This window comes from Knufia obscura (assembly GCF_036327395.1).
Source record: "Knufia obscura strain CCFEE 5817 isolate CBS 148926 chromosome Unknown scaffold_8, whole genome shotgun sequence".
Classification (NCBI taxonomy): Eukaryota; Fungi; Ascomycota; class Eurotiomycetes; order Chaetothyriales; family Trichomeriaceae; genus Knufia; species Knufia obscura.
Window position 1 is genome coordinate 1,093,583 of NW_027042694.1, and position 10,678 is coordinate 1,104,260.

The 10,678-nt window shown below is 50.8% G+C and overlaps 4 protein-coding genes across 4 annotated transcripts; 2 read left to right on the forward strand and 2 right to left on the reverse strand.

Moving 5' to 3' along the window:
* Positions 1 to 471: 471 nt before the first annotated feature.
* On the forward strand, positions 472 to 2,228 carry PMZ80_007237 (uncharacterized protein; the record flags this gene model as incomplete). Its single annotated transcript, XM_064875645.1, has 2 exons — positions 472 to 984; positions 1,038 to 2,228. The coding sequence occupies 2 exons, from the start codon at positions 472 to 474 to the stop codon at positions 2,226 to 2,228; spliced, it is 1,704 nt and encodes a 567-aa protein (XP_064728910.1).
* Positions 2,229 to 2,933: 705 nt separating this feature from the next.
* On the reverse strand, positions 2,934 to 4,127 carry PMZ80_007238 (uncharacterized protein; the record flags this gene model as incomplete). Its single annotated transcript, XM_064875646.1, has 3 exons — positions 2,934 to 3,508; positions 3,591 to 3,899; positions 4,031 to 4,127. The coding sequence occupies 3 exons, from the start codon at positions 4,125 to 4,127 to the stop codon at positions 2,934 to 2,936; spliced, it is 981 nt and encodes a 326-aa protein (XP_064728911.1).
* A 789-nt stretch (positions 4,128 to 4,916) lies between these two features.
* PMZ80_007239 (uncharacterized protein) lies at positions 4,917 to 5,861 on the forward strand (the record flags this gene model as incomplete). The annotated part of the gene is made up of 1 exon (XM_064875647.1): positions 4,917 to 5,861. One exon carries the CDS (start codon positions 4,917 to 4,919, stop codon positions 5,859 to 5,861), a length of 945 nt encoding a protein of 314 aa, XP_064728912.1.
* Positions 5,862 to 6,549: 688 nt separating this feature from the next.
* On the reverse strand, positions 6,550 to 7,771 carry PMZ80_007240 (uncharacterized protein; the record flags this gene model as incomplete). The annotated part of the gene is made up of 3 exons (XM_064875648.1): positions 6,550 to 6,821; positions 6,873 to 7,115; positions 7,165 to 7,771. 3 exons carry the CDS (start codon positions 7,769 to 7,771, stop codon positions 6,550 to 6,552), a joined length of 1,122 nt encoding a protein of 373 aa, XP_064728913.1.
* Between the last annotated feature and the right edge of the window lie 2,907 nt (positions 7,772 to 10,678).

Consider the following 10,678-nt stretch of genomic DNA (forward strand, 5'->3'; position numbering starts at 1 on the left):
AAGTGGTGCATACAGTCGATCATGGTCTGTCGAGTTCGGGCCGTACCTTGCGGTGTTGACACCTTGGGCTACACTGCCTCGAGCATGCTTTCTTCTGGATCGAACCTACCGTCCTCTGCCACAGGGGTACGATTGAAAGAACTGCTTTCACTTATAACACTGGTTGATGGTGGCCACCACGACAGCTCCGAACGATCAAACACTCTCAAAATGTAAGCTCTCATGTCTGTGAGCTCCGATGTATCAACACGGCGAATCCACTATAAATATTGCGCTTTCTTCGAGACTGCGACAGCAACCAAATTCTGTCATACTTTCATGTTCTTTAGCTACTGTCTCTAGGTCGACCTCTTCTGCACTGGTCGATCGATACATCCGGAGGAAATCAATTCGACCGATTAATTCAATCTCTCGACTTCTCAAGTTCCTTCGCTCGCTACCGACGTGACCGATGTTAGGTCAGAATACAAGATGTCGAACTGGGATGAGTACGACCAGCGGTACGAGGAACAGGACTCCTACGATGCCAACGGCAACCGACAGATTAAACGAAATCCAATCCCTCCCTCTACCGATAACACAATTGATATATGGAAACAGCATGGTATCACAGGTCTAATATTCGTCTCAGTCTTTGGTTTACATGATCCCTCTTCCAGTGTGACAGGGGCCATTGCAAGGAAATACCTGCCAAAACTTGTTGGGCTTGCAAAATCTCGTCCCTTGCTCGCGCGAGTCCTGGGCTCCATCGTCGTCTTCTGCGTCATGATGACATTTGTGCCGGCACGGCTGAACGACTTCTGGAAATGGTCTCGGGAGCGCCTCTACGCGTCAGTCACCATCTCCAAGGATGACACAATATTCTACAACAATGTCATGGAGTTCATAATCAGCAAAGCGGTTTCGGAAACCGTCGAGCACTTCATGCTGGATCCTGGAGCACGTTCAAGAATAACAATCGGGTGGACTCCACCAGCGACCAGCGTGTGGTATACCATGGCGCCACAAGCAAGATGCAATTTTTCACACATAACAAGCAACCATTCCTCTTCACCTCCGAAGACGATGGGAACACGATCAAGCTCTGGTGCTTCGGTAGATCGCCGAAACCAATCAAAGAGCTCTTGGCTGAGATTCAAAAGACGAGCGCAGAAAAGCAGAAGAATTCCGTAAGCGTATTTGGCGTGCAGCAAGGAAGATGGGTAGAACAAAATTCAGCCAAACGCAGACCAATAGAGAGTGTCTTCATGGAGACTGATGTCAAAGAGGCAATCATGAATGACCTCAAGCTTTTCTTGAGCGAGGGCGCAGAGATGTGGTACAACGCTCGTGGTGCGAATTACCGCAAAGGCTATCTGTTCTTCGGTCTACCAGGATGCGGCAAGACCTTACTCATCAAGGCGATTGCAGCCTATTTCAACCTGAGCATCTACACGCTCTCCTTGACCGATAAGAGCATCAACGATGATGTGCTCAAAACACTTTTTGGACGCTTGAAGAAGGGTGATCTTTTGGTGCTGGAGGATATCGACTGCGCTGGTCTCCTCAATCGTGACGATAAGTCCGAGGAGGATGAGACCCATGCGTCAGACATCGACTACGACAGCTTAGAAGAGGAAGTGGCAAAGTTTCGGGCGCAGCAAGACGCAAAAAGAGGCAAGAAGAACAAGAGAGCGGCCAAGAAGCAAGCCAAGCAGACCAAACTTGAACAGCTTGCAGCAAAATCTGCACCAAAGCTAAGAGCTGAGCCTCCCAAGAAGGAAGAGCCAAAATCCGAACCATTGACCAACGTCACACTTGCTGGCCTACTCAACACCATGGACGGTATTTCCTCCTCTACAGGCTATGTGCTCATCATGACCACCAACAAGCCACAAGCCCTCGATCGAGCCGTCACTCGAGCCGGACGGGTTGGTAAGATTATCGAATTTGGCTACATCAGCAGAAATACCGCTCGTGAGATGTTCACGTTCTACTTTCAGCCGATCGACAAGATGCAGTGTGGCTACGACTTGACGGCAATTCCTGAGCTCGCGAAAAGATTCGCTGAACAGCTCCCGGAGAATGGGCTTTCACCTGCTCAAGTTCAGGACTACTTGCTGCAGTACCCATCCAACCCCGCGCAAGCTGTCAAGAACGTAGCGAAGTGGATCCACGAGGAGAAAGAACGAGCTAATGTCCTGGGAGGGTCTACATCCGGTTCAGGAAAGCACAAAGAGCGCATATGAGTTATGGCTGATGCCACCTTGCTGGAGATCTAAAGGTCGTGTGAGAAGAGTGAGAAGAAACAGAAAACAAGGTGTATCTATCGCTGTGCCATTGTTGACACGTTTGTGAAGCGAACGAGAACGTAATCAAAACAGCGAAACCGTCTTTGGAGGGTTGATACACAATGCTGAAGAGGCGTCAAAATGAGCCGCTAATGAATATTGAATACAATGTCGCTTCCATTCTGTCGTTCAGAAGTCCGTTGAATGGGTCATTGACCATGTCACAGGAAAGAAGTCAGGACGATCATTGAAAAGACCACGATCGGATTCTGTCCGTAGGGCTATAAGACGAAGTGAGACGGCACGCAGCGTGTATATCAAGACAGCAAACTCGGTGCAGGTAGTGTAGGTTTGCAAGGGAGGAACGAGCTTCTGTCGGTAGCAAGGACTCGAACCTGGGTCCGAATACTTACCACTGCACAGACTCCGAAGCGGAGCATGCTGTGAGCTGCCGCCAGAGAAGTTACAAGTTTATCCTCGAAGATGCCGCGACGCATCTCCACTCTAGCACTCATATCAGACAAGTACAAGCAGCAGTCGTACAGAGCAAGAAGACTGGCAGACGCCAAGAAGATGCTGCATCGCGAAGCAGGAGGACATCTTGACTCGGATACTAACGACCAAGCAGGCACCGTGCGAAGAGCGACATAACATTTGTTCTCATTACAACCTCCCACCCCTCATCTTAACACTATCCATCCTAACCCCCTCATCATCCTGCTCCTCAACATCCAAATCCGGATACCTCTTCGGCATGATCCTGCGCGGTGTACTCCCCGGCACAACATTATACTTCTCAAAGTCCCGATCCCCATACCCCCAATCACTCCTCAAATAATCCTCATCGAGCACAAGTCTTCCATTTACCTTCTCACATGGCGCGCGCAGTATCCCCAATATTGCATCAGAATAGATCTCGGGCTTGCGTAGATCTTTCCGTTTTTCGATGTCGACTGAATCCATACCAGCCGCTTGAACGGCCGGGTTGAGTTCTGTTGCGGCGGATGTGATTGCGACGGCGGGCCAGATGGATGTTATGGACATGTTGGAGTGAGACTGGCGTTCGATGTCCTTGGCTAGACCGAGGGTTAGGATGCTCATGCTTAGCTTGGACATTGCGTAGGCGGTTTTGCCGTGGATGAAGCGCGAGTAGATTGGGGGCGAGACGACGATGATGCGGGCGCGGTAGTTTTGGCGTTTGAAGATGGGGAGGCAGGATTGGACTGTTGAGTAGAGGCCTGGTGGGGTTAGTATGGATTGTATTGCTTTGGATGAGTGGTGACCAGCTGAGCTGGGTGGTGAGAGGGAGGGCCGACGTACCTTCGGCATTGACCTCCTGCATCAGCTTGAAGCGCTTAAGTGTTGTAGTCTCAACCGCGGACCACCATATCGCGCCGCTGTTGTAGATGAGCACGTCGATGCGGCCAAGCTTGGCGACGACATCGTCAATGAGCTTCTGGATGCTGGTGTGGTCGCGGGTGTTGACGGGTAGTGCTAGACATGAATTGCCTGCCTCGGTGATCTCGCGCGCTACGGTGTTGATTGTACTGGCTTGGGAGTTTGGGTTTGGTGGGAATTCGGAAGCGGGTATGGCGGAGGCATCTGAGGTTGTTTTGGCGGAGACGACGACTATGTAGGGATTTGGTAAGCTGAGTTGTTGCTTTGTGGCATGACAGCGTGTAGGAGGAACATGAAGCGTGCTGTGCCTCTGGTAGCCCACGCAAAATGTCGGCCGTGACTGATCGCGAGTTGGTACCTACCATAATATCCGTTCTTCGCAAGGTCAATAGCGACCTGTCGGCCTATGCCTCTGCTGGCACCGACGATCAGTGCTACCTCCTTGCCGTTACTGGACATGTTGATGAGAATCAAGCGGAGGTCTCTGCTAAGCTGAGGATTGTGGAAGCGTTTTGATCACATCTTGTAAGATAGGCTACCTCTTGCCGCTCTTGCGGTAAGCATGAAGCAGCATGAATCTTGGCTTCTCTCGGCTGTCCTTGGGGGGTTGAACAGGCGAGAATAGACCTCGGTAGCTTTGCGTACTACAGTAATAACTCTTTTTTGCCATAGGGGTCTTTTGCGATATTCGCCAATTTGAGATATGCATAGGCGCGATGGTTGATTTCGTAGTAGTAAACTGCGATAACCTCCTTTCTGGAAAAGGAAATGCCTCATACACATCGCAAATGGAAGGTCTAGTTTTCAGGTTTTCTACCTCTTTCCCTCAGCTAAACTTAGCTGCCTTAGGTACTAACCTAGCCTATCTCAGTCAAATTTCTCTAGGCTAATCTCCCCTTTAGGAAGTCCTCGGCTAACCTACAGCACTTACCTTTACGATACCTTCGGATTTGCCATATTCAAGAGTGCGACCGATCGCATCGTACAAAAGAGTTATTACTGTATGTACGGTAAATCATAGCGCTACGTACGTAACGGAGGAGATATCCGTGCTTGGCCGTAGCTACCTCTCTCATCAGACGATCCTCTTCGTCGGAGATGACGCGTTAGCTGGGCTCACCCGGATGAGTAAGGTGTAGGTATACTGCGAGCAGCTTTACAGGGACCGAGATATGGGACTGCCGTACAGACACAACTATTCCACGAACCGTCGGGCCACACCTTAGCAACTCACCCTCCTGTACCAGTATGCCCACACCAACTTTAACCGACCTCCCCTCCGAACTCCTCATCAACCTCCTCACCTTCCTCAACTGGCCCTCCCTAACCAATCTCCGCCTAACGCACTCCCGCTTCACAGCCCTCATCAACACCCAAACCCTCCTCACCCAACACAAACTCTGCGCCACAGCACTCCTCGCCGAAGAACACGCCCATCTCCGCGAACTCGAGAAAGAATACTGGGCAGCCGCCGAGGAATCCTTCCAAGGCTACCACTCCGCCTCCTACGATACCAGTAGTCTCGATCCGGACATACGCGCCCAAGAAGAGGCCCTCAAATGTCTAAGCATAAGTCTACCGTGCTATCACTGTCTAAGATGGCTGCCTAGCTTCACGAATGTTGACAGGCGCTTCGCGACTGAGTCGGCGTTTACCCGGGCGAGGTGCACTGGACCCCGCCGGAGCCGGGCTAGGACCTCCTTTAATCTGGGTGGGAAGGACGCCCATCGTAGGATATGTATACCGTGTGGGATGCGCACCGGCCTGTATAGGCGCGGCACGATCGTGAAGCATAGTGTTATTTGTGATCGGTGTGGGACGCTGAGTGAGCCAGTCGATAGCTGGGACTGGTGGTGGCAGGATCCCAGGAAGACGTGGCAGATGAGGTATTATTGTCGGAGTTGTTTGGATGTGCCGAGTGTGGCGAATCAGACGATCGAACAGTATCGGCATGAGAAGGTGTGGGGGAGATATGAAAGGGCGATGAGGGAGGGGAAGAGGTATCGGCTTGAGAAGGGGGCGAGATTGAGGAGGGAGAGGGGGGTTGTGCCGGTGGAGGAGATGGGAGGGGTGAAGTTGGAGCCTGATGGTGTTGATGTGGTAGATGCGAGAGCGAGGAAGAGGTATTGTACTGTGATGCAGGAGAAACGTTTGTGCGGCTGTCGTGAGGGAGTAGTGTATCATGTGGCTTAGTGCTAGCGTTGACCCGTCAAAACTTGCCTTGAACCAAAGCGTGCGCTGAATCTGGGATTTTGTCCATGTAAGGAGTCCTGAAGGATGCCTGTGCGCGCTTTGTCTCGTGTTAGAATAGGATCCACCATAGCATGGGGAAGCCCAAGAAGAAGGTATGAATTCGGTAGAATTATGGCTTTGAAGGGTATCATGACATGAACACGAAGAAAAGGTTGTAGTCTGCAAGAATACCAGTCAGCTTCCACATGACTAGCTCTTCCTTATGTCCTCCTCACCATTTCTCCTATATCTTCGGGTACGATTACCTGCCGACTCGTCTTGCTTCGCAATGACCTGGCAGGAACCATTTTCATCAGCTTCTTCACATGCTTCTTTAAGAAGCTTGTTGGTGTGTGATCTTTCGTGATCGTCACACTGTGAGCCGAAATTTTCTGTTGTACATCCCCCTTTCGTCCTTCGGTCGCATCTCTGTCTGATGTCGACTCTAGCTCGTTATCACATTTCAATTCGTGATGGAGTCGTGGCGTAGCCTTGTTGAAACGTACTTGCTTCGTGCAAGATCAACTACCACACGGCACCACAACCCTGCCGACACGCTGTTTGCAGCACACCACAGATCATAGTCTCTGATGTGGGCGCAGTACTGGATCTCTGAATCGGTCTTTCTTGCAAGCATCAGTCTAATAGCTCATCGTCCATTTTCGCCGTAGGTAACTCCTTGCATTGCGCCTCCATTCATGATTGGTGGAAGGGTCCGCGAGGCTTCAGAGTCCACACCATTCGAATAGCCACCGTTATATTGTGATATCGAGTTGGGTGGTTGTGGGAAGCTACCGCCGTTGACGCGCGCAGAAAGCTCCTTCAGTTGCAACTCCATCTGGTGCATTTGATCACGTTGTCGGTCAAGTTCTATCCTGGTAGATTTGTTCTGGCCTTCAAGAGAATTGATATAGTCGATCGCTGTATATATGATTAGTGCATGGTGGAAATGACCAGCCGTATTGGTCTTACCTCGTGCTAGTGTTTCCCATTTCGAGGATTTATTGTTCTGAGCGGCTGGAAGTTTGTTTCGTAGCTGCTCGAAGCAGTCTTTCATTTCACTTCGTCGCTTCCGTTCAGCTAGCTTGTGCGTGACTCGTAGTTCAGGTGTTCGACTGTAGGGCGTAGTGCTCGTCGGTGAGTCAGGGTCTTCTTTGAGTGACGATACCCTGTCGTGCGGTGGCATGGCGGTATGGTGATGGTGGTCTGGCAACTCTGCTAAAGAATTAGTGTCTCGATTTGTGGGCACGTTTGCAGGACTCACCATGCTGACCCGGTGGCAGTGGCCTATTGAGCTCACTGTATATCGAGTTTGTGAATGAAGATGCCTGACTGTTCCGCCTTGATATCATTGATCCTGGAGCAGACTCGTCTGGATCTGGGAAAGCCCAGGGCTGACCTCTTGTCGGTTCGGCCGCAAATTGACTCCGGTCACGCGGGTGCTCCATGATTGGAGGAGCGATACGACCAGCAATCGGGTTGCGCTGTGTTATACTGTTTCGGGACCAGTGAGGAGAGGCGGGTATGCTGCCATTGGACAATCTCAACCCATTATTCTGGATGCCTCGCTGTTGTTGTAGGCTTGAAGCTAGCGATGTTTGCGATGCATTTGCGCTCTGATTGTAGGGAGAAGTTGGTCCATTGAGTCTTAGAGAGTCCATGTGCTGATGCATGCGACTATCGACGCTACCTCGTCTCGAGTCGTCGAAATTAATGCTGCCTCGGTGATGATTGGGATCAATGGTATGGTGGGGTGCAGCAGAGTTCCTTTGTGACGAGAAAGCAGATGTTGGCATATCTGGTTCTGTAGGCGTGTATGGCTGAGATTGTTGATTAGGAGAATGATTTGTCGAAGAATTGAGGTAGGGCATTGTATTGGTGGATGTCGTCGACGAAGCAGAAACTAGGATGGTAAGCAAAGTGAGTGCAAAAACAGTATTCCAAAGCACTCACGAACTCCCGTAGTACCTGTCCAACTACCAGCAGAATCTCTTGGGGTCATGGTCTGAGATGGTTTCTCATAGGCGCGATTGTCCACATCTCGAGTCAGAGTGCTAATTGAGGGCAGCTTTTGTGTTTGCGAAGGAGAAGAAGTCATCTCCCATGGACGATGAGCTGTTGAGGTTTCCATATTGGCTGATCTCACTTTGGGGATACCAGTATTGTGAGCTCACAAGGAAAATTGACAATGCTGCCGTATATGCCAGTTCAGATCCCCAGATTGTGGCGCAGGCTCGATTTCAGGTAAAAGATCCCTCCCGTAGATGCTTGTGCCACTATAGCTCACTCGCACAACGACTGGCCAGGCAGTGTTCACAAGAGATCAGTCGCAGAATATGCGACAGGAATTCTCCGAGAAGCTAACACAGCAGATGCTCGTAGCACTTGTGTGTAGCAAAGGTCTGCAAGGTCCGGCTGGGTTCGTTGGTCATATAAGAGCGCGCCAGATGCGTGGATCTCGAGATCTTTTTGGTATGAAGAGGGCTTCTTAGAGCTGGAGGTGTTCCGTATCCTTTGGTGTGAAGTCTTGTTGGACTTTCCAGTATTCTAATGCTTTCTGTTGCGCATGCAACAATCCTGCTTGAACTTTCCTCCTCGCGCAGCAGACTTCCACACCAGCTATGCTCCAGATGACTTTCTGTACGAGCTCCTGCCACAGATTTCAAGCGGTGTCGTGTGTAATAATTCAGGTTGTAGAAAATGCAGAGAAAGAATGCATGCAGTTGGCCGGGCAATGAGTGAAGAGAAACGCGGTCGAGTTGGGTCGTTCAACCTGAAGTTACACCGTGAGACTGACGAATCTCGGCTCCAGCGACACGGTGAGAGGGAAGGTAATGCTGAGATCGGCCTCGCCGGTGGGTGGTCGCAGGTTCTAATGTTGTAGTTTGGGTAACGCCAATTCACTGTCGCAGGTTGGAAGGAAATTGTGAGGAGGTAAAGTTAGACCTCAAGGGAAACAAAACACGGAGTAAAGCTGCTCAACTGTCAGAAAGGTGATCAGCCGAATAGACCAAGTACATTGCCAGGTGCAGAGGTGGTAGTGCTACTGCCAGTGCATCTCATGTACGAGTTACAGTTACAAGTTACAGGGCATGGTACAGAAATGCAGGAGCCAAGTGGAAGGGAACAGCGTGGGAGGCGAATGGTACCAAGTACGGGCCCTGCTAACGTGAAATGCCTCTCCACCATCCGACGATCCAATTCTGAATTGCGATTGCCAGAGACTCCTGGTAAGCCTCGTTCTGGACCATCATGTCAGTCTAAACTGTGTCTGTCGCGTCCTGGAGTCGTCCTTGCTCTTTTGGCAGACATCATACTGCTCATGTGCCAATTGGAGCTCAAGTAGATTTGGTGGCAGTATGAATTGGGAGTGGCCTGCCTTAGACAGCACGCTACTGGCACAAGCTTAGCTACGAAGGGAGAGCCTGTCCACCCACGGTCCCATTCATACCCCAGCATGGCTAACTCCGTGGACCTTTCTTCCGGACAGCTCTCAGAAACCCTGCCACGAGAAGCAATAGTTTCAATGCCGCATGAACAGATGAACTTGATCTGTGCGCACAGATTAATGAATGCTTCATCTTGACGCAGCGGCATGCGTGGTTAATCATAATCATCGTTACAAACACATTCTCAGCTCTGCTACCTAGGAGCTCAGACTACGGCTGGGCCCATACGACCCTCTTTGCCATGCTCGCGCGATAGGCGACATGCTGATCAGTCATTTCAGGGTGGATCGACACGAGTCTCCGTCCACGTGTCTCTGTGCAGGCTGGGAGTCTCCCAAGTCTCAGCTCTCAGCTCTCAGATGGCCTTACGCCAAGCATTGCTGTCAAGTATTGCTCGTCCCAATATACGTACCCGTACTCCAGGATTCAAACCTGCTTTTGCTGCACTCCCCGAATCGAGGCATTCTACTCGTCAGAGGAACATGTATCAGCTTCGTTGTTGAATACAGTATGTTGTCCTATATCGAGAGTGGCTTAATGCAGTAGACCTCCGGCAAAAAAGCCACGCTATCCCTAGTTTTCACGGACTATGATGAGCATGATCCAACATCATGGACAATAATCGAACTCGCCGAGTGTTCTCCGCACTGTTGCCGTCGGCTGTAGTTTTCGGCTGCTCCGCATCGCGACCTTTCTACGGAGAATCCGGACGAGGGCATACCACGACTGAGATCGCGTCAGCATCCAATCATCCCTGCACGTACATGTCAGACAGGGGTTGTTCGCGATCTATTGATTCTGGATGTGCAGCCGAGCAAGCCGCAAGATGTCTCAACATAAGTAATTGGCAAGGCTAGAACGAACAGTTGCTACGGATTTCCTCACCGGCGTGCCCTCAACGATGTCTTTGTAATGCAGCCGCCAGCGAGGTTGGCTTGTTTGTATCCGAGGGGATGTTCTGTGAGAGACTTGCCACATGTTGGTGTCCTGCCACTCAATCCTCGACGCTTACGGAGGCTCTGCAGGCTAGATCAGACTAGCGTTGAGGCTTTACCCGCGACTCGTGGGATCGACGATGGTATCACAACAGCGGAAAGCTTCTCGTACAACGCCGGCAGTTCCTTGCCTCGGCTTAGGAACAAGTCGCATCAGGAGCGAAGAAGTGTTTTTATTGCATGATTCGAGTTGCGATTCTCACGCTTCGAGCAGGTAGATCTTTTTTCTACATAAGCTGAAGGCAGAGATGGAAAAGTCAATGCACAAGGCAGCATATGGTTGGTGGAACTCCCTTGCAGCGGAACGAGCGTGGCTGCCGGCACTGCATGCATC